The sequence below is a fragment of the Embiotoca jacksoni genome, unplaced genomic scaffold (genome assembly GCF_022577435.1).
Source record: "Embiotoca jacksoni isolate LCO1_2020_lvr unplaced genomic scaffold, fEmbJac1.0.p SCAF_10, whole genome shotgun sequence".
Lineage (NCBI taxonomy): Eukaryota > Metazoa > Chordata > Actinopteri > Embiotocidae > Embiotoca > Embiotoca jacksoni.
Genome location: NW_027185230.1, coordinates 5,949,963 through 5,973,543, shown reverse-complemented (window position 1 = coordinate 5,973,543; position 23,581 = coordinate 5,949,963). Strand labels below are relative to the sequence as shown.

The 23,581-nt window shown below is 39.1% G+C and overlaps 1 protein-coding gene across 5 annotated transcripts in view; it reads left to right on the top strand.

Annotated features, from left to right (window-relative positions):
- Positions 1 to 22,846, top strand: part of LOC138206164 (5-hydroxytryptamine receptor 4) — a 48,177-nt gene extending 25,331 nt beyond the window's left edge. For 3 of the 5 annotated variants that reach the window (XM_069162697.1, XM_069162706.1, XM_069162727.1), the window contains one exon: positions 22,151 to 22,846. In XM_069162697.1, the coding sequence (XP_069018798.1) occupies positions 22,151 to 22,244 (94 nt within the window). In that variant the 3' untranslated portion in view covers positions 22,245 to 22,846. Of the gene's footprint in view, positions 1 to 398; positions 495 to 15,680; positions 15,782 to 22,150 lie in introns of all 5 variants that reach the window. The other 2 variants (XR_011178918.1, XM_069162714.1) reach the window with 2 other exon arrangements.
- The last annotated feature ends 735 nt before the right edge of the window (positions 22,847 to 23,581 follow it).

Genomic DNA, 23,581 nt, shown 5'->3' with positions numbered 1-23,581 from the left:
TTGACTTTTTATTTATTGCCTTAATAAGGACCTCAGTAAAAAAAAAAAAAAAAAAAAAAAAAAAAAAAAAAACCTTACACCTGCTCCTACAAAATGCTTGCAAGCTTAAAAAGCAAACCCCCATGCTGCTGTTAGAGACATGAGTCATCTTCAGTCGTGTATCTGTGGAATCAGCTGTTTTCTGAGCTCAGACTCCTCTGAGGTTTTAAACACTAATGACTCAGGGAGGAAGATAGATTACATTTTTCCAAATTCGTCTTTTTTGCTGATTGGAATATTTCATTTAATTCTAATATATAATATCACAATAACAGTCAGAGCGTCTGTTTTTTTCACAGCAGGACCTATGCTGACGTTTATGGTGGTGATTTAGTTGAAAGCTGTGTTTGTGCTCTCAGCTGCTGCGAACGTTGAGGATGATGGATGAGGTGACCTGCTTTCGTCTGCACTGTTTAACTTTAACACAAGTGCTTCACTGCTGGACAGAAACAAAGGCAAGCGAATAAGCTTACATACACACACACACACACACACACACACACACACACACACACACACACACACTTTCACACACACAGATAGCAAATTAATTCATACAAAATATGTGCAAGCACAGGCAATGTGAGTGAGACGCTGTGATGGTGTTTAAAAATGTTTTGCTTGTGTCCATGTTTTTTTTGTTTTTTTTTACAAAGCACATAGCACTGATTGATTTCCACTGACAATTAGTTACTCTTCATTGTTCTATTGTGCGATGTGTTTACATGTGCCTGCATATGCGTGTCTCTGCTCCGGTCACACTACTTTTAGTTGTCATGTGTCTAAAGTGCGTGTTTCCATGGTGTCTGCAGATGTTTCTATGTCTCTGTGTGTGTGTGTGTGTGTGTGTGTGTGTGTGTGTGTGTGTGTGTGTGTGTGTGTGTGTGTGTGTGTGTATATAGGAAACAGAAAGGCAAACAGTGTTAACTCCAATCTGATGTCCTCTCTTAAAATATGTCACGGACAGAAAACAGAGTCAGACAATCAGATTACAGCCGACATGATACTGGAAACTGAAACGACTGGAGGAACCTACTCAAATTATTTTGTCAGTGAGCTATGGGCATTTAGGCAGGCTCTGTGGGCACAGGGTGTTTTTGTTTTTGTTTTTTAGCTTACATACAAGTGTCTTCCATCTCTTCTCTATTTCTGTGTCTTTGATGGCACACATTTCTAAAATTGTTTCGTATTTAGGACTGGGAACCAACAAAAGGCAGAATTGTTTTGAAAAGGATCATAATAGTAATCATACGGTTAGGAATTATTTTTAAATGAAACTGAGTGATATTGCCTCTAAATATTATTGCAATAGTTTTTTAGTTATATCGCAATCAACAATACATTTCACAATATTTTGAAATCCCCACTAAAGCGCTACATAAATGCCCGATTTAACCGTCCTGACTCGTACAATCCCACCAGTATAATGATGGTGGTCCCTGAAACACATGTACAGCATTAAATCATGAATTAGTGGTTTCTATCAGAACAACTGTAAACTTACATTGGAAAAAAAAAAGGGGGGAAATCACAACCAAGTTACATTGAACAAAACAGTATTTATTCCAACCTATGTAGCTGCTATATTTGAATAAATGTCATGAGAAGAGGAGCAACATGTTGCTAAGGACAAAAAGCGATGGAGAGATTTCATTGCAGCCTTATGACCAATAGGAGATGAAGAGGAAGTAGAAAGTATAGGCGGTGTGTCTCATGGTATCTTGATTTGAGCTGTTGCGCAATTTTGACTCGTCATATTCAATGTTACCGAACATGAATTTTATTGTCAACCCATTGTAAAGGTTGCTGACGTGTTTGCTCGCGAGCAAGCAAACGATAGTTACCATAAACGTCAAACAGTCTCACGTTAGCCAGCTCGTGATGTTAACGTGCGAACCGTGGCTTAAAAAAATTCCATGGTGACAATTTGTACTCAATGGTTGCGATATATTCATTTTCTACATCCTACATAGAACAAGTCACAATACATTGAGTATATTCTATACATCGCTCACCCCTACTTACACTAACATTGAGATATTAATGTGATTTTTGAGTCATCTCCTCACTCTAAAGTCAGCCTTTGATTATTTTGTTAACCAGCAGTCTTGTGATCTGTGATGGCGAAGCCACTGTTTTTGGTTTTCCAAAAACGGATCAAAAGGATTAACTTTAGTTTTTGTTCCACAGTAGTCTTTCTACTAAAACCTGGCTACAGATGAATCACATAGATTTATGTTTTGGTAGTTTTCCAGTACTGTGGAAGACAAGGATTTTAAGGAATTTTGGCAATTGTGACTTTGCCTCGTGCAGTAATTTCTTACCTTAAGTATCATTTAAAGTCTTTATTCTGAAAAAAACTCGCAACAATTGCTGTCTTTAGGAAGAAAATAAAACTTTAAAACGCTCACAAAATATGTTCTTAGAAGTATCTCCATTAAATAGATTCTTTTGATTCTACTAAGACATTCCTGGGGCCATTTTACTGACACACACACACACACACACACACACACTGTAGGTGCACACAGCTCCAGCAGTGGATAGTAGACACTTGTTTGTGATTACAGTCATAACAAAGACCTCGTGTTGTGCCCACTAGTAGAGGAAACAGAAAATAAATCTTGACCATCTGAAACAGGTTAAAGCTGTTGAGTAAATACTTTCCCTCGTGTTGCTCCAGTGGAGAGATACGGTACAACTTTGTCTTGAGTATTTTAGTCTTTTATCACTGTTTCTCTATATATGTTATTTGTCTTTTATATTATATGAGATGTGTATTATATGTTATGATTGCTGCAAAATGAATAATTTGTCCTGCACATCAATTGTCACAGCCAGGTGACAGTTTGCTTAAGTTAGCCTTGTACATGTAGAGACAGCCAACCAGGCTCTGTCCAATTATAAATGACATCTTAGACTTTGGAGTGACGTCATGGACTACAGCAAGCCTGGACAAGAAGAATTTTTTTTTTTTTTTTTTTTTTATTAACCATAGAATGCATATAAAAGTGGACTTAGCTTGCGGGTTTGATAAATGAGGCCAATGCGGAAGTGCCATACTACCAAGGGCTACTAGGGGTTGGCTCTAAAGAGGCTCTGGCACCAAGGACTATTCAAATTCACTCACGAAATACAAAGTCAACGAATGTTTCGCACAGGTCGATGTGGTGTTGTTAGCTAAAGTCCCTCCTTCTTAATAGTTATCTGACGGTCCATCTGAAAATAAATCCATCATTGATTAGAAATTAGGCCTCAAAATCCCATGTTTTTAAGTGCAGTCAGATTTCCGTGAGAGGTGGGCGGCACGTAAGGTCGTCGGTTTTCCAACCAGATTGAGTCAGATCTACCGCTCCTCCCCAGTTCATGCAAATACGGTCACTTCTGGCTTCAAACCACTTTGAACTGGCAAGATGGCGATGGCCAAAAAGTCAAACTCTGGGAATTTTAACGCCTGGTTAAAAACCAATGGGTGACATCTTTTTTAGTTGCCGCTTGGTAAATTATAATGTATAATTCGTTTGTGGTCAGCATCGGGGTAGCTGTTTCCTCCTTTATGCTGGCTTTAGTGTACAGATATCAAAGGGATACTGATCTTCTCACCTCACTCAACAAAAAAGGGAATAAGTGTTGACCTACTCTAAAACTTTTTTTTTTTTTTAACATTATTTAAAGTTCTTTTAGGTTGATGTGTTTAATGACAAATAAGTGTCATCTTTATTTTTTAAATTGCACTTAACTGGAATACAATTTGACATGGTTCAAATAATGCTCTGTGAAGGTTATGATATTTAACGCATGTGTTCTTTAAGCTAAATTGAGACAATGACCAGATTCAAAACAAAAACTTTCAGTATGAGAAGAATTCACAGCAGCACAATGAGTAGGTAAGGACTTTAAATGCTTTGGGTTTGTTTTTTTTCCACAGCAGTAGATTAGATAGAAGTTTAATTTCACCTCTCCCCTGGCCCTGTAATTCGCTCAGCTCTGTCAGCTTTACCTCCTTCAGAGCAGCTGACATGAGTACTAAAAAAACTGTGTGGGCTGGACGTGTGAGCTTGAACTCAAAAATAAAAGCATGAGAGTGAGTTAAACTGGAGTGAAGGGTCTAAGATGTTAATGATTCAGGCGTTTAATGTGCACAAACCAGAGCGCACAGTGCAGATTAGCCGCTGACCTTTTGCTGGTAGAGAAAACGTCTATATGATTAAATTCTGTGTAGTAGGCCAAAGTGGTATAATAAAAACTCGTTCTCCTTATGTGTCGAATGTTTGGTGGGAAATATAACAAGCTGCAGCTCAGGATGTCAAACCCTTCCTGTAACAGTTAATCAAGATTGGTGAGATCTGTCACCCTCAACTCCACATGTTCACAAGTTCTGTTGAACTCCGTAAAAACAGCCGAGCAGCGCCCGCCATTATCAGCCACGTGATTGCTTCTGAGCCAGCTGATCAGAACTAGCTGGCAATAAGTGCTATAGCAAAGCAAAGCTGTTTGAAAACAGTTTAAAAATCTCTCTGTAATGAAAGTCATCCTGGAGACAAGTTGGATGACTCTTTGGGTCAATACCACACTGCCATGTGTATGAATAATCTCTTCTCTTTTTCCTTCCTGAATATTTGTGTGTTTTGATTATTGAGATAAGATGAAACTTTCAGCTCCATATAGGGACATCGTGTCTACGATCAACGATACAGCAAGAAGGAAGACCGATGAGCTACGAGTGCAAAAATGCAATAATGAAACCAGGAAGGTATTAGGCCCAATGTAAGTGATTGTGGGAACATATTAAAGGGATACTCTACTGATTTTACACACACAGGATCAACATCCCAGACAAGAGAGTACTCAGCCTGCCAAAACAGAAGTATTTATCCTGTGGTTGTAGAGGAAACCTTTGTCATTCAACTCCAGTGATGATGTCATAGTGATGTCATTCAGCTTGTCTCGGGTTGGGCTTGAAGATGCAGGAAAGAAAAAACAAATTGTATAATCGGCTGGAGGTGTAGATTTTGGAAAAACTCCCTGGCAGGGAGGGTCTAACACAAAGATGTTATTGAGTTGCATTATGGAAAATGTATGATCCAAGGTATTTGGAGTCTGACAAACTAGGAAGTCAGGGTATTTTGGCTTCTACTGCTCTGATTTGAACAACATTTATTTTTGAATTTTTTTGTTTTGTCTCAGAGAGACATATAGTAGCCTATCAATTGTAGTTCATGTGAGTATACCGAGTCTTATTAGCATCAGCCAATCTTGACAGAGGATGTGTGAAAACTTGTCTGTAATTATGAATCAGTGACTTTGTGAGGCAGCTGGATTCATGTGATCATGTCAGAATCCACCGTCAGGCTTCAAGTTCTGTGTGCGAGGACCTGGCAGCTCCTGGCGTGGTTTATGTGTAACAACAGTGACAAGCGACTGTTTGAAAAGATGAAAACAATAATGATCTGACTGGTCGAAGTTAGACGGCGATAGACAGATGGTTCATCCAATCACCCGCTAAGCATTATATAACATACCTGCCCATTTCCAAGAACGACTTCTCTGATGGTTCTGTGTAACAAATCATCTGACACATTGCGTTAGATGATCGCTTGTCACTCTCAGTTGGTTTGTCCTTAATATCATCAGTAGACCGTAAAGTACATCGAGCAATATAAAAAAGAAAAACATGAACCTTGCTGGTCATGAATGTACTTCTCAGCTCCCTCCACTCAGGCTGTAGCTGCGCAGGCTGTGACATTTTCTACAGGTGTGTGAACGAGAAGATGGTTTGATCAACCACAGGCACCCAGTTTAGACAGACAGACCAGGGAATTATAAACACTCCAGTCTATGATTTATTATGAGACTTGTATGATTTATTATTGTTTGATTGAAACCTCCGATTGTCCAGCTGCTCCTCTCTGCATCTCCCCGTTCTCCCTCTGTTTCCTACTCAGAAGATCTTCTATTTCTTTTCCCTCATTTTAGTTAAACAGTGTGTCAACTGTTTGTCTGGTTTCTTTAATCACATCTCTCATGTCTCTTATCTTTTTTTCTCTTTGTCTCTGTATCAAGTTGTTTTTTGTAATAATCTAAGTTTTCATAAAAATAATACATTTTTCTTTTGCCTTAAATTGTCAGTAAAAAAGGGAGAGAATATATTTGAAGAGAAGGAGAAAACATAGGTGACAATTATGGTCTCTGCTGGTCACTGTCTCTCTATAATTTACAATTGTTTCTGTTAATTACCATATTTACTGGAACACAATGCTAATGGGGAGAGTAGGGAGAATAGAAAATAGAAATGTGTCATATGTAAATTAAAAAAATAATAATAGTACCATTAAAATACCAAAACCCAGATAGTGGGCTTGATTGCTTCCTGTTCTATTTTGGGATGAGGACATCAGCTGCTGTTAACTCGGCCTCGAATTTCTGAACTCATCTGCGGCTCCAAATGAAACTCATCTTTTTCTCAGTCTCTCTATCAATCTTTGGCTCTGCTCTTGTCTAATAGAAATAGAAACATAGTTTATATGGTGACAAATTGGACAGTAGAATGGACTAATCAGTTCTTTGAAATCTCATTAAGGCAGTCTATTTTGAGAGAAACAAAAGACTTTGTAGTTTGTTTTTATTTTAGACACCGGAAACCTGCTGATTTGAAATTCTGCCCCATACGTAGCTTTTAATCAAGAGCTGAAGTAGTTTTATAATATAAATTATGTTGCATTATCCCACTCACAGCTTTAGTTGCCTGCTTGCCATCTATCATAAATGCAAATGCAGAATGTCAGCTAAAGAAACAACATTTAGACTAATATATATTTGTGCAAACAAGGGAAGAGTATTACTGTAAATTATTAAATGCATTTACAATATTTGGGTCTCAAAAACGGAAACCAAAAGGCATTGCACAGAAATCAGTCAATAAAAATGAAAAAATAAAAATCTATTTTTTTTTTTCACTTTTTCAAAAGTCAATCTGAAAAGATTGCAGGCATTCAACCAAAGCAGAGTGAGCAAGCAAAATCAAAGTCTGGGTCTTCAGGGCAGTATCAGAACCAGGCAAAGTACCAGCCGGCTGAAACACAGTGGAACAGGAAGACTCAAACTGGCAAATGTTGTGTGGTGACCTCAGGGTGTAAATACTGAGGAATTTGGATCAAGGCAGTCGATGCAGAAAGGTGGGGCAGGTCAGGTGATAAACTGGTATCTAACTGGGCAGGTGGGCATGGCAAAGTCTTAAAATGACGGGTAATAAACAGAAATCAAAAACCAAAGCAAAGTGAAGGAAATAATGTAAAGCTGCGACAACACCCGTGCCGGTCCGATTAAAACATATCAAAATGTCTGTTGTAAAAAAAAAGGCCTCAAGAACTGATTTTACAGCCTTTGAGGGCAATAGAATTAAACTGATGCCAACATATTAGTACATCCATTATTGGCATCCAGCAGACACACAGCAATATTAGCATCAATTTGGAGTTGTGTTTGGATATACATATCTGGATCTTTCCTGGTGCTAAATGCTCCACTAGCAAGCCGCTAACTTTGTCTGTCTGCTGTTTGGTGTGAGAAAGGCAGCGGATTATCAGAGCTCTTTCAACGCTTTATCTGAGAGCGACACTGACACGAACGGCGAGAGTAAAACAAAACTATAATCGGCCGGGCACAGAGTCACTGCTGAAAACAACACTGAGCAGGAGAACAAATCCTGTCTTCATTTCACCACATTGAAACATTATGATTGAACGTCACATCAGATCTCTCACCAGGCGCCTGATGGGGCTCTCTGAAGACTCTCACTATCATATCTTCCCATCGTCATGTGAGCAGACTGAGTGCCATCCTGAATTAGTGTTAAAGCCGGTTTGCTGTGAATCCTCCCTATCTCATGACACAAACAACCCAAGCAAGATCAGTGGATAAATACTGTTATTATGCGTTGATGAGTAACCGTGTGATCACACCCGCAAACGCTCCAAACAGTTCTGGAAATGTTGGCTTTGATGCCGTGTTTTGGTTTCTTCAGGTGCTTACGGACAAATTTTGAGTAGATTAGGACTCATAAACAGATATCACATTACTCACGAGGCAGTTTCGATAAGCTGTCATCCCGCCAGGTTTGCGCCGAAGGAATCTAAACAAATGTCATGATTTGTGTTATTTCTCTTTAATATTCCAAGCATGAGCATCTGCTGCTAATGAGATGTCCGCATCACTCCTCTGCTAACCACAATCCCTCGTGCTTCAGGATTGTCTTCTGTAGTTGGTGTGATTCACGACTTTATTTTTTAGAAAAAGTAGGCAAAATCGTTTGGAATTTTCTGCAATAACGTATGAATTACGTCTTAAAATAGTGCAAAATCTTCATCTAATTTACAATTATGAATAACAACAACCTATTTTAAACAATAAATCCTTGTATTTTTCTTGTCTATGCTGAATACAGCATTTTAACATTCACATTGTAGATTAGAAAAGTATTTTTTGAGTTTGCCATTAAAAGAATCATGTGACTCAGCGGAAGCTGCTCTAATGTAATGGTCTTAATTTCCTCCTGAGCGTTGGAGCCTGATCTCCAGGAAATACATGAAATGACCACGACCTCTTCACACCGCATCCCATGGTGATACGTAAAGATACTATGGAAACAACGCCGTTGAAAAGTCAATTCAGACCCTTTGTCTGAAAAAAAAAAAAAAAAAAAAAAAAAAAAAAAGGCGTGTTGGGTGGAGGGTTCACTACAACAGCGGTCTTAAACTGTGTTTTACTGTTGCAATGACGATGCGAAGGATAGCACAACTTTTAGGAAGTTGTAACTTCAACTCAAAACCTTTAACCCCTTTTTTTTTTGTGCCTAAACCTAACCAGACCTCAATCACAGCATCATCACTCTATAAAACATAAAAATATGCGATGACAGTGAGCGTTACTGTTTTGTGATTTTGTGGTGACATCATGTCTTAAATTACATGCCACACCACCTGGTAATGCTACATAATGCGTTCAGACGTCCTGTTTTTTTTTTCCGCGTCATTTTGTAAGAACGTTGTGCAGGTCGGATCCACAGCAAGAGGAAACACTCTTCTCAACAACTACTGCTTCCAGTAAAGATTTGGCCAGTTATTTAAATTCAAGAGTTCACTTTTCCACTAGCACCGAGAACATTTGATGAGTGTATTTAATTAAGACAGAAAAGATAATTGAGCGTCATTAACTTTAAGACATTGTGTGTGTCCATAATTGTAACTAAGATGAGGATCAAATTACATTTTATGACAAATGAATGCAGAAAACGGGGGAATTTCAGAGGGTTCATCAACTTTGTGTTGCCTCAGTATGTTCGACAACTGTGTGTTTTGTGTGTCAGTGTAGCTGCCAGAAGTCTCTCGTCTCATATTTTAACTGCTGCGCTTGTTTTAGCTTCAGGTGAATCACATACTTTACATTTTTTTGTCTGACCAGAGGAGTGAGAAACAGTGGACCGATGTCTGATACAGACAAAAGACAGCCTGACTTTCAATCTAACAGTCAGTCAGCATGTGCGTTGTACAAAACAGAAAATACATTTGGGGTTGAGGCTCAGGCATTCTGAGGAATTGTTTGTTCATTTTTAATGTTTTCATTGTTGTGATAATGTGTTTTTACTTTAAACTCTGTCTGCAGATCAAAATGTCCCCGAAAAGAGCATAGCAGACAAAATTCAGGTCAATTCAGTTGAATTGTTTTCTAGAGGATTGATCATTGTGTTCTCAGTTAGGACCACAGTAGCCTGACCCTGTCTGCAAAACTGAATATGACTTTACTGGTTGATGAACTGTAAACTATTTCTCTGCATCTTCTATTTGTGTGTGTGCGGACGATGTGCGAACTCTAAAATGTAAAGCTAGAAATTGCAGGAAGGAAAGTATTCTGAGAATGAGTACGAAAACTGCAACCCAAAATGAGTGGGATACTAAAAATATGGCCAAGAGCTGCAATATGGAAAGCAAAGAAATGTGATTTGCATCTGAAATCACTGCTTTCATTGCCTTCTTCTTTTTTGGTAGGAGTTTTCTATTTTTACTTTGTGAGTTGTAGTTTGTGGTTCACAGTTTTGCTGAGTTCGGTCATTACTGTAAAGAGACAAATCTTCTGGGAACGGCATGGTTGTGTTGCTATTCTATTGGTTTGATAAACTATGAGGAAGTGAACACGGGACTCTGATGTTAATAGACTCAAAGAGTGGATGGCTGGGAGAGAAGCAGAATCAAATAATGTCATATCAAGCAAAGATGGCAGCTGCTGCTTACATGTCCACCTTCCATCTTTATGCCGTGTAGAGTTGGATATTTTATTCATAATGTGTAACACTTTTCATAGGATTTGTCCCCATTAATGACAGTGCTCTTAAGTTTGTGTATTTATCTCCTGCATAATTATGTCCCGCAGTAGTAAGGAAGGCAACTCCATCACATGCAGCCATTTCAGCTGCAAACTGCTCTGAACTGTAATTTAGGGAAGGATGGAGGTTACTAATTCAATTGGATCTGTTGAACCACCTGTATTGCTTACTTTTAGAGCATTTAATGTTTATGTTGGATTATTGTAGCTTTTTTTTCAACATTAAACATATGTGAACTCTTCTGTAAAAAGGGTTGTATACAAACATAATTTGGTCTGAAGAATGGAGATGCAAGTGGTGAAATGAGTTACTCATTGTAGAAAATAGCAATTCTGGACAATCATAGGCACTGTGCTGTAACTTTAATTCGATTTATTTTCATGTTTTAGCCAATTACTGTCTTGATTGTAACCATTAGGTTGACAGTGGCCTATGCATGAAGTGAAACAGGACTTGGCGTAGCTGGACTGCTGCTGAGGCCAAACAGGGTCACTTCTTAATCTGATTAGCATGTCGTGCATCCTTCATTACACTACCTCAGTATCAGCACATGCTGCAGCCAATATTCTTTGGTTATTTTGTATTGTTTATTTAGAGATGTTTAATTGTGCATTTTTGTGACAGCCGGCTTCTCACTGAGTCACAAGTATCCACACTGCTCAGTTTAGCCTCAGGCCTGTGCTGATCCGCCGCTGAGCTGCTCCACTCTGTGGTCATGAACTTTGCTTAAAAAAAAAAAAAATCTGATTGCTACCTTCTGGGATTTTCTGTGCTAATAAACTACTCATTTTAAAAGTTCCTTTTTTTAAAAAGTGGTTTAGCTTTTTTTTGTTTTCTTGAGCAACACCAAGCAGCTGTGAGAAAATGATTTTTAAAACTCACCAGCTGGCCATCAAAATGGGTCACAGACTGATTTCACTCTTGATCGATAACCAAATAACAGAATTAGATCTGACAGCCTTTTGATGTGAAGGAACTTGGACCAAATTGGATCAGCCATCAGAAATTAGCGTCTGGCAGCCTCATCTGTAGAGAGTGTGGCTGCATCCTATCAGGACAATGGACAATGATGGACACAAAGGGCTGTATGATCTGCCATAATCCATCAGTCCTGATGTTCTTATGCTGCAGCTTTCCATATGGATTTTAGCTGCAGACAACTTCTGACTGTTTCAGCGTTTGATAAAAAGATTGTATCAGGACAGGCTTGTTTTCGTACGTGGGCTTGGGCCAACGTTTCTGGTGCAGCCAAATAAAAGTCTGGATTCGATGTGATCTGGATCTAGGCTCAATAACTTATTTTATTAAATAAAAACTTTCTCTCTTGGGTATAGTGAGATATAGCACCTCGATTTCTGAATCGCTCAGCAGGAGAGGCTTCATGGTAAAGACACAATAATTACACACGCACTTCAATCGAAGCCTTCAAAAGGATGAATTTGTATTTTTTTTGCCCTTTAACTACAAATTATGTGTATTTAGGGAATGGTGACCAGGATCATTGATTTCTCTTTCTATTTGAGGCAGCCAATTTTGTGTTCATATCAATATATTACGAACAAAGTACAGAAAATTCAGCCCAAAGCATGTAATACATCTATCAGTTAAGCATACGGTACCATGTCAGTGTCACGTTATCAGCATAAAGTTAACAGCATAAAGTGTCTGAAATATATAGAAAATTCAATGAAACTCATTTGAAGCTGTCTCTATTGCCTCCTGTAAAGAATGCAAATGTACAGAAATTGTACTCATAATTATAATGTGACAAAATCTGTAGTGGCTTGGATTTCAAAATATGGGCCCCCGGCCAGAAATGGGTAAAGTACTCCTGTACTATATTCATTGTATCATATTTGCAATGGGTCACAAAATAGTCAAAGACATGAGGAAAAATGAGATCATCCCTCACTTTGATACCCTTATATACACACAGACACACACACACACACACACACACACACACACACACACACAAAGTCTAAAATAGGAGCATTATCAGGTAGTCCATCTTTGAGCAGGAAGTGAGTTGGTTTAACTTCAATGGGACGGGAGAGGATCAGATCCAAAAATAATTTTCATTCTTCTGTAATAAAACAAGCTGTGTTTGCAGAAAGGAGTGGATTTTCTTTGTTTTCTTAAGCCAGTGCTCGGTATATGACAGGAGACTGCACAGACACGCTGGGACAGCGCTGGAGCTCAGTGTTAGGGAGAACATTTATATCATCCGTCAGAGGAAATTATATTTCGTATATCCAGTTCCATTTCATTATATCCAGAACCACATTAAATATTTAAACTAATCTCATCCCAGTGAAATGTGTTGCCATATGAAGTACGACTTAAACAATGTTTCTATTTATATTCCCCAGTTTTTGTTCCCATTCTCTGAGATTAGTGTTTTATTTCGATTTAGGAATATAATTTTAGCACTATGAATTTGTAAATACAAAACTACCGAGGTCAAGATTCAGAGGATGATCAAGTCCTAAAGTCAACATGAAACCCCTGGCAGTATGATGATAACGAAAATGGCATATAGAGTATGTGAGGCTGCGCTCATTAAAGGATCTGAAGAGATTTCTTCATTCAGAATGACTAAACATTTATAGCAATATACAAGAAAGCCAAACATGCAACACAGAATTTTCTGTCCTAGAAACCCAGAAAACCAGCGTGGACTGATAAAGTATGTCGTTTGAGGTTGAGTCGGTCATTGTAAAAGTTTGTTTTCAAAGGTAAATTTCTGCCACTGCTTAAGTTTTTAGACCTTTTTTTTTGCCATTGGAGTGGCATGAGTGAAGGGTGGGTGTGTATATTTGACAGTGTGTGATGAGTAGCTATTTTGAATTTTCAGAGAAACAAAGACGAGTTCATTCTCAGGTTTCTCATGAGGAATTTTGATGTAAGGTGAAGAATAAATCTGTCACCATCTAAATCGACTTAATGAAATTTCATTTAAGTGAGCATTACGTATTAAGAGTCACACATAAAACTGAATCACTTTGATGATAATTGCAATGTTTCATCGCTGTTTATATTTGGATTTGATATCTTATATGCTTGCTCAGTCTTTTCAAAACTCTATTTTTGTGTGATTATTCCATTGATTTTAGTCCCGTCTCTTTCGAAGCTGATCTTTTGTTGTGCCCCTCCACGTTTCACTCTGTGCTGTTTTCATTCAGTGGTTTGGCCTCAGGAAGAGAGACAAGACTCTTCAATTTGGAATAACTTGTGAGGGTTATTTGTAAAGAAACTCTGAAATGAGGTGGCCTGGATGTGGGCAGCAGGTATCTCATGCATTTACCACCAGGGGCAAAACAAATCTCAGAGAGGAAGGGGAGGAATTGACATTGTTTACAGCAGTGGAAGAAAGAAGTTAACATCTGGGTTGCTAAAGTCATGTAGTGCATTATTAATACGGCAGACTGTCCTGTATTAAATCCATAATTTTACATGTCAAAAAGAAAAATCAAAATGAATTAATGGAAGGGTTGTAAAATGTCATGGACAGCTTGTATATCACAGCACAGAGGTTGTACTTCTGCTACCTGTTTCTTTGTTTGGGTCTTTCTTTCTTTGGAGGATTGCATGCCAGCACAGTTCAGGTCAGTTCAGGTGCTCCTCAATCCTAAAAACTATGTGTAGCCAATCGTAAACTCTCACTGGTTGAGAAATTGTATTCAACTTCAGTCATGCTTTGGTTTCAGGTTTGTTGCCTCCCTCGGTTCCCCTAGCTGTCCAACATATCTGTTGTACTGGAAACGCTAACGCCTTACTGGCCCAGTTTCCAGGGTCTCAGAACGAATTCGCACCGCCAGATAGCCGATGAATTTCCCTCAAGTGCTGTAGCTGTCCAAGCAGTGCTTCAGTCTGAACTTGATGTTCTATTTCGTGGGGGTTTGTGTGGGAGAACGGACACAAAGTGCACAAAGAGATAGAAAAACCCCTTAAAGAAAAAAAAAAAACATGAATTTCACATGTAGGAAAACTCATGTGACACACACGATTGTGCACGTGCAACCCATGGGGGAAACGTGGTTTTGGAACATTTTTCGTGGTGTAATGTGTGAAGCCCATTCATGTGCCCACGTCATCACATGTTGCAGCATGTGGTAAACGGGTTACACATGTGATTCGCATGTTTTTCATGAAATGTGAGACTCGTATTTTTTTCTGTAAAGGAAGGGTCAAAAGTTGCAGTTATTTTAACTGATTGTGAGTTACCATTCAGGATTAAATACAGTAAACCTCTGAGCTCTAGTAAAGGGTCATGGCAATGTGAAGTATAAACAGTTCACACTTATTGGCATCAAATGTGTAAAAATAAAATACATCTGTGCGGCCTTCCAAGAAGAAATCCAGACAGTAGTTTGTGTAATAGAAAACGCTCCTCAAACAATACCTGCACAACTATAGTTGAGGACATCCACAGGCCGACCTGCCGGTCAGTCACTCACTGGTGCTGCTCATGCTGACGTTGCCGTCACACTGTGCCACGTTGCCCCTCAAGCGTTCCTGTGGGAAAAGACGTCTTATCTTCTCTCCCCATCAGCACCCCCGCCTCACTCCTTCAGCTCTGAAAGTAAGGATATCACAGAGGAATCTGATTATTTAATGTCCCCGAAAAGATATTAGCACAAAATGAAAGGAACACAAACCTCTCTTCTATCTCGTGTTGATCTCTTTTAAGGTCACGTTACGGATCACATGATGTTTTTATGCAAGCGACTTGGTGTCTGTTGCTCCGGACAGTGATGTTGTTTTTTTTGTGAGTTAGATGGAGACAAGGAATTATTGTAGCTGGAGTGGGAATATGGGAAGCTGGACGGAGTAGGACTTTTACTAGCAACAAGAGAGTATTATTATCAGTGTCAGTATTATTTTATTTCAAAATTGTCAGATTTGACTCAAAACAAGCTTTGATGATTTGCAACATAAACATAAATAAATAAATGCAGCCTTTGTCATTTCTTCTTCAACGATTGGCACAATGTCTTGGTTTGGTTGTAAAGCTATAATCTTGAAGTCCTGGTTTATTTGGCCGTGTCCACTGTCACTGTGGCGAAAACTTGTTGGACATACTTTACAGAAGAGCAACTGAGATGAATCTGTTTATAGCAAAACTCACATTGTTTTAATTAAGAAGTTGGTGTGTAACAATTTCACCCATGATTTGATTTCATGCTGCACAAACTGGCAGTGCACAGTGGAGTTGGTTATTTACATATTAAGTTATTTGTAGAGCCTCTGACAAGCGCAGTTTTATGTTGTTTTTCTCTTTCCCCCCCCCCGTGAGACGCACATGGCTGCTCTGATCTGTTAACGTGGACGCCGAAATGAAAAAGCTCCACGCAGCAACAGGTAACGCACACCCCACGCAGCCAGTGTGTCGACACCTAAACCATACAGGGAAACGGTCTGTTGTCACATGTACACTGTATAATGAGAGCAAAAACCCAGTGTAGTCTCTAATTATATCATGGCGACACTTTACCAGGTAAGGGGCGGGGTCTTCCCCGCTGCTCCTCCTCCCATCAACCCCCTCCCCCTCTATCGCTCCTGTCTTGGCGTGAGTATCCATATGTGTCTCGCTATGAACGAGGGTAACCAAAAATCAGGTGCCTGCTTTTTGGTTACAACTCATCACTTGTCTGACCTTTAAAAATTGCACACTGATGGCCATTATCAAAGAAAAACTCGTTCATTCAACGGTAGGACCTGCAGCCGCAGGTGTGAACACAAATGCGCAAGCGAGCCGTAGCCGTGCAAGCGTGACAAGTAACGCACACCCCAACGCATCCGGTGGGTCCCAGGCCTAAACGTTTCTACTCGACTAATTGGGGGCCGCCCGTGTAATTACTGCATGTAAATACACTGAATGGCCGAAGTAGCGTCAAACAAGTTTCATTTAGTGAACTCTTGCACAAGCAGAGTTTTAAATGTCTCTATACATCAGCTTTGCAGTTCAGCTCAGGTTCTGCTGATTCTTTTGGTATCTGAATAGAAACAGACATTTTCCACATTACTTGAAGTTTCCCATGAGAATTGTTTTTTTTTGTTGTTTTTTTTAATACCGCAGGGTAATTCTCTTCTCTCCCTGTCCTACCATGCAGGAGCCTTTGTATGTTATCCACACGTTTTCATTTTTATCCTAACGGACAGCTGACAGCCGTCAAACTACATCAAGTGATGGAAAATCACCAAACTGCACATCTATTGCATGAGGAATGTTATTATTATTTTTTTTTTCTCCATCATTTCAGTCGGACAGAAAAAAAAAGCAGCAGAACGCGAGACAGATTAGAGGAGATGCTGTGGTGGGAATTAACCACTAAACTATCTCTGGACAAAGTGTGAGCCCAGCAGTTTCGTCATGAAACCGATGTTATGGGATTTGATTTAATTTCTAGGAATGTTCTCTTATGGAAAGAAAAAATAACTGAGTTTTTTTTTTTTTTTAATGCTACACATGAAACTTGCTAAATTGAAGCCACGCGGCCTGCTGTTAAAAGCTGGTGCACTAAATGTCCAAGGAAAGTGATGTGCGCAATGTATATGGACTAATATATTTAATGGGAATGTGCTTAAGCGTCATATATCATCTGATATGTGCAGTCAAAACATACGCTTCAGCCCTGAATCTGCGATTTAAGGATAACATGTTCATGTTTGGCTTTTGAAAAATACCATATATGTAAGTGCGGCAAAGTGAGCCATAATTTGTAATGATAAGAAGTATAAACAACATCATCGCTCTGTCAGCAGCATTTTAGTGTTATGTTCAAACTGTACATGTGAATTTAAATCTGAATCAGTCTTAAGTCTTAAATCTGAATCAGTCTTAAGCTAAGAGGAAACCAGGTCCAAAGAACACCGAGCTATGAAGGACAGTATCAATTTCATAATGCTAAAATTTAAGCTTGAAATTATTTATGATGGCATTAATGTGGTTTTGATTTTCATCCCTACTAAGAAGTTGCATGGAGTTTTCACATAATGTCTTCCAGGTTCAGAGCTCCAGGATAAGCGGGCATTTATTTTGTCTCAATAAAGAGCAAATAGGTGAAATGCTATTTCAGGAGGATCTAGTCAAGGATTTCTGTGAAATAATTCAATTAAAATAAACTCAATAAAGTTGTAATCTTCCTTGAGGCAGTGGGGACGGCTGTTGCTGGAGCAACAACGTTTTTCAGACAACAAAAGTACAAACCCAGAACACTTTGTAAGATATAGCAAATACTTATTAATGCTCTGTATTTTTTCTATCCCATTTCTAAAAGCCTTTTGGTTAACTCCAGCCTATTTGTATTTTTGCTTATTAATATATACTGTCTCTGTAAATAACCCAATTAATAATCAATACCTACTGTAGCATGTGATTGTTTTTTTTCTGAAAACCAGGACATGGGCTTATCCGGATTTATAAAACACATTTATGGACCAGTTCAGGTCTGTTAACACACTGTTTGTCATGAATAAATAGTGTGTTGTAAAAAAAAATGTATGTTAAAATCACATGCCAGTACCACAGAAATAGAAAGTCAGTTTGGATCATTGTTGCATATAAAAGTGGACGTAGCTTCCAGTTCTAAAAAAATGAGGCCAATGTTGAAGTGCAATAAAGTGCAATACCACCGAGGGCCGGTTGGCTTCAAAAAGCCACCGGCTCCCCCAGACTTCCATTAAACATATGTCATGAAATATAAAGTCGCCAGTTTTAGCCTCCTTGCAATGTTTTATGTTGTTGTATGTTTTATAATTGATTTTAAGATTTTACTGGTGACTTTTAAGACACTTCATAACCTCTCTCCCTCCGATTTAGCTGACCTTATTGCTCCATATAAACCTGCTTGTAGTCTGAGATCCTCAGACAAAAAACTTTGATCTGTTCCGGAAGCAGAGCCCCCCCACCCCAAGTTATGGAATGAGCTGCCGGAGGAAATAAGCAGAGTCAGTGGCATCTTTTAAATCGCTTCTTAAAAAGTACGTTTATCAGAGAGCCTTTGCTGATTTTAGTTGATTTAGTGGAACATGAGTTTAGAAAAGTCCTATACAAATCAAGTTTATTATTATTATTATTATTATTATTATTATTATTATAGATTTTTTTCCACAAGTTATAATGGTGTTGTTTGCTAAAGGCCCTCCTTCTCATCAGTTTCCTCGTGGTTCATCTTAAAATAATTCCATCATTAATTAGATATTAGGCCTTCAAAAAGTGGTATGTTTGGGGGGGGGGGGGGGTGTCATGTCTGTTTGATTGACATGCTTGTGGTATAGTCAGGTTTCCTCTATAGGTGGGCGGGGCGTAGTATCCTCAGGTTTCCAATCAGATCTACCGCTCATTCCTCCCCGGCTCGTCCAAATATGGTCACTTCTGGCTCCAAACCGCTTCGAACTAGTAAGATTACAACAGCTGAAAAGTCAAACTCGAGGCTTCATAACAGCAGTTCAGAAACCAATGGGTGACGTCACTGTTGGTTGGACCCCTTATGATCCTCGTAGCCACGCGGATTTGAGCCAGTGAAGTGACACAGTTCAGATGATGTCACAGAAATATGCGAGAAAGACCTGGTATCATGTAATTTCATAATACTGCAATAAAAGCAGTGTCAAGAGGTCATGGTCATAAGGTTGTCCTAAACATATAGCATTTATCAATACAAATTAGTTGTATATCCATTTAATTTGTGGGGGCCATGTTGATGTGTTTCTGGGAAGGTTTTCAGAGCCCAGACTGTCATCCAGTGTTTATTTATGACCCTGATCCCTGAATTTCCTCAGTATTTCATTGTGGCTTTGTCACATACTGATTCTGATCCCTCCCCTGGCTGGTGGCTGGTAGGAATCTCATGCCCGACTGTATGACAGACAGACAGAGACAGAGACAGAGCTGTGTTTGGATAGTAAACAAACTCACTGTACATAAAAACACACAAAACAGAGGAGCAGAAGTTACAGAACGTTTCTATTTATCTTGCCCCGTTGCCTCCTCACCCCAGACATGCCTCCACATGGACAGACTGTGTGTGTGTGTGTGTGTGTGTGTGTGTGTGTGTGTGTGTGTGTGTGTGTGTGTGTGTGTGTGTGGTCATTGTAGTGACTGATCAGATCCGAACAAGCCAAGCCAATCATGTCAATCCCCTCTGGTGAGTCGCCGGTCCTACAGTCTTCACACGGGCAGAAAGATGACAAAATGAGACTCGTTGCCTCTTCAAGTGAAGAGATTGAGGCTTTTGAGTCATACTGTGAGTGCAAAATAATAGTATTACTGTTCAACTGAAGGCAGTCAGATGCAAAGTTTGGTCAAACTTGTTGATTTCACCAGCGATGAAATTTAAAACACTATGTTTGGAGTTGGTAACCCTGGCTCCGCCTGCCTACTGCTCTTGTCTTGCGCTCCAGTCTTCACTGTGATTATAAACCCTGCTCACATGAAGTTTTGGTCAACCACACTGAAGGCTGGACCAATCCGCAACCAGTGGGGGTGGGCGAAGTGTGACGACGCTGAACACAAAGTGTTTGCTTTGAAATGTAGTTTCAACAAAGGCGGCGGTGGAAGAGCTTGATGTAGCAACGTTAGCATATATAAAGACATTGAAGGCAAAGTCTGCAAACTCTGCAGTGGTCATTCACCACCATAATGTTGCACTGTGCTCACATTTGGGGAGAGTCCCTGTTGTTTACAGCTTGATAGGTTTCGGCGCACAACACGTCACGTAATTATCATTGGTGATTGATTAAAGGCTGCTCCAATAGTTTGAAAATGAAAATCAAATTTTAGACTGTTTTAATTTGTGCGGTTGTGTGTGAGCATGTGATGGTTGTTCTGAGTGAATGATTTATGTTGTTTCTATGTGTAAAATTAGAGCTCTTAAATATCAGATAACAATTATTTCATTTCTGTGAAGTGGAAACCGCATCTCTCCACATGCCAGTATTTGAAGTATTGAGAAAAGCTGCCCTTTTGAATCTAGTTGACTGTATGTTTTCATGTAGTCCACTGGAAAACAAAAGGTTGTTTCTTCATAAATGTCAGATCAGGGAGTACCGATTATTGATCAACCTTATATTTCAAGGTCTAACACAACATTCATTTTAGGAAAAGACTAGCCCAGCTGTGCAGCTTCAAAGTTGTCCCATATTTTGGCGGTTAAAAACTCACCATCACTAATCTTTAGGAAGAAAAAACATATATTATCTCTTCAGCAGGTGGGTGTGATTCAGTTTCATTTGAGTACACGTGGCATCCCGCTAAATTAGCTACGCTAAGTCCGGGGTCACAGTCGTACAGCTGTCTGTAGAGTTTGTGGAGATGCTGTGGCGGTCTCTATATGCAGTGGGGCGGAAGTCTCTCGACAAACAACAGCTTTGTTTTTTAGTGATAAGGAGATCAATTAAATCCCATAGGAATCTATCCCTGCTTTGTTCTGAAATGTGTTTGGATGAGGACATAGTTTAATTTTATCTTTTTTTTTTCTTTTTTTTTAACATTGTCATTATACATCCATAATAATAAACCATGGAGTTCTCTCTCATTTTGGCGAGCAATGCATCATATTGCTACAAATCTGGTCTTTAAATAAAGGATGAGATAAATATAGGTTGTATTCACAAAGAATGTGATGTTTTCTGACATCATGAATTTGTATAATTTATACAATCTATTGGTCGATAGCTGTAGTAAAAGGCCCAATGTACTTTATCTCTTGCGTCGAATTGAAGTGTCTCATAACAGCTTTCTGTCGTATTTAGAAACAGTCAAACTTTCATGGCTGTAAAACTACCAGAACATCATGATCCATTTGGATTAAAAACAAATAAATTGCACTGCTGTTTTCTTGAGATCATTCCAGTTGGTTGTAAACAGACCAGTAAAAATACAAAGTACACACACTAAACCACTAACTAAGTTCATTCTGGAGATTCTCAGCATTTTTATACTTAAAATTTGATTTGTTCTTCAAATAAACTGTCACTGCAAAAACAAACGGTAAAACTATGTTTGCCATTTTAAACAGTTTGCCTTTGCTTGCGCTCTTTCTCCTGACTCCTCTTCCTCCCTCTCTGCAGAGGGCTCGCCTACTTTGAGAAGAATGTCGACAACGGTTCCCAGTCACTCTTTTTAAATTTCCCATGCCTTCTTCCTCTTCGATTCCCACTGACTGTGCCACAGAAGCTCCTCTTTGTTTGTTTCTGCCAGCAGAGCTACGATGCAGCTTGGTTTGCCTTGACCTGAACTTTTGTTTTCATTTGTTTTTATTATTCCTCCCTGACTATGATAGTTGTAGCCAGAGGATTTATGTTTTTGGGTTAAAGGTTCACCTGTCTAATTCGTGAACGCTATATCTCCCGAATGCCTTTAAGTGATTTCTTTATATACGGTACAAACGTTCTCTTGGACTCAAGGATGAACTGATTTGTATCTTGGTGGTCAAAGGTCATTGTAAACTCACCAAACATGTATGTGGCCATAACTCAAGAATTTCTACACTATTTACAACAGAATTTCACACAGATGTGATACAGGATAAAAATTATGAAAAATGATGACGTGGACATGGATCCCAAACTTGATTTGACACTTTTATTTTCTCCTCCCGTCTGTGCCTGCTGATTTGAAAATGTGAAAAACACATGAATAAGAGATCATTTTTGTTTTGGTGTGGTAAAGCCTGAAGGCACACTTCAGTTGGTTTGGTTTAATAAGTCTCTGTCTTTTTCTTTCAGATTGTCCTTTCTGCCAAACCGGAGCTACAGCGACAACGGGCAAACAATACTGGCCAATGAGCATGAGTCCCAGGACTCTCTTGGACCACTATGAGTAACAGAACAATGACATCGTATTCTGACATGGGGGACCTCTGAGTTGGTGTTCTTGGCCTCTTATTTTTTTCCTCTCAACAGTTTACTATGAACGGACCACACCGGTTGATTTTTGAGGACGCTGCCTGACCTGGATACTCAGTCTGTGATGCTGCACTATTACTGCTTGACTTAATTTAGTACGTTGATGCTGTCCAAGAAAGTCCAGAGGTGATACTATTGCAGTGTATCAGCCAAGAGCAGAAGGTTCGGACTCTAAAGGAGCAAAATACAAATATTTGTATCAATGGACTGCGTACAAGCTGCCAGTGTGTTTCCAGGCCTGGCCTTATTGTACAACCCAAAGAACTGTTGCAATTAGTTCAACATATAGGTCACAGGATCGGAAAATCAAGCCAACGGTCCGACACCAAAAATCTCAAACAAATTACAAACCAAACTCTGCGAACAAGACACGAGACGCAAGACTCCTTCTGCTTTATCACCACTTAGATAACATTTAATAATTGCTTGAATCTAACTTAAAACAACAAACATAACAGAGCTAACAGCCAGCTGGTCATACAGATGTCTGCTCTTATTAAAGTTTCATTTATTGTGCCGCTGTGTGTTTACTTGCCTTTTACCAGCATCAACTGCCTTCAACAAAGATGGCACTGCAAAACTGCTGGATGCAATGTCAAAAGTGGATGTTTTTATCTCCATTCTATATTGCTTATTCCATTTTGAAATATCTGTGAACAAAACACCAAAGACTGAAGATATGGAATTATCTTCCATATAAAAAAATAAAAAAAATTCCTACGCAGGCCTAATTAGAGCTTCAGAAAAACTGTTCTGCTCTCACGTAATCTTTTCACGGGACATAAAACATCATTGGACTTAGAGTATGTCAGTCGGCTGAGAGTTTGAAATTTGTTGCACCTCTGACAAACAGGGAAGTTGTCGTGCAGCTGTACATCAGTGTGGATGCCAACTGTCAGTGTTAAATTGCTTTTTATGGACGTGATCACCATCATCATCCTGGACGAAGCTACAGAGATGTCGTTTTGTAAATTCATAAAATAAAATTATGCAAAGTTTGAAAGCACTGAAGTACACACAAACACAACCACTGGACAAACACTCTGCCACACATGTATTTGAAAACATAAAAAGCTTCAGGAATATGTGAAGACAACTGGTCTGGTGATTAATGCCCTGTAAAATGAACACGATGTCTTGCATTCTTAAATACAGATGAAGCTGCTGTGAAAATAATCCTCCCACCACAAAAGGACTAAATTAGGGAGACACTAAGAGACAAGAAATAGTTGTAGGCATACGACATCATAT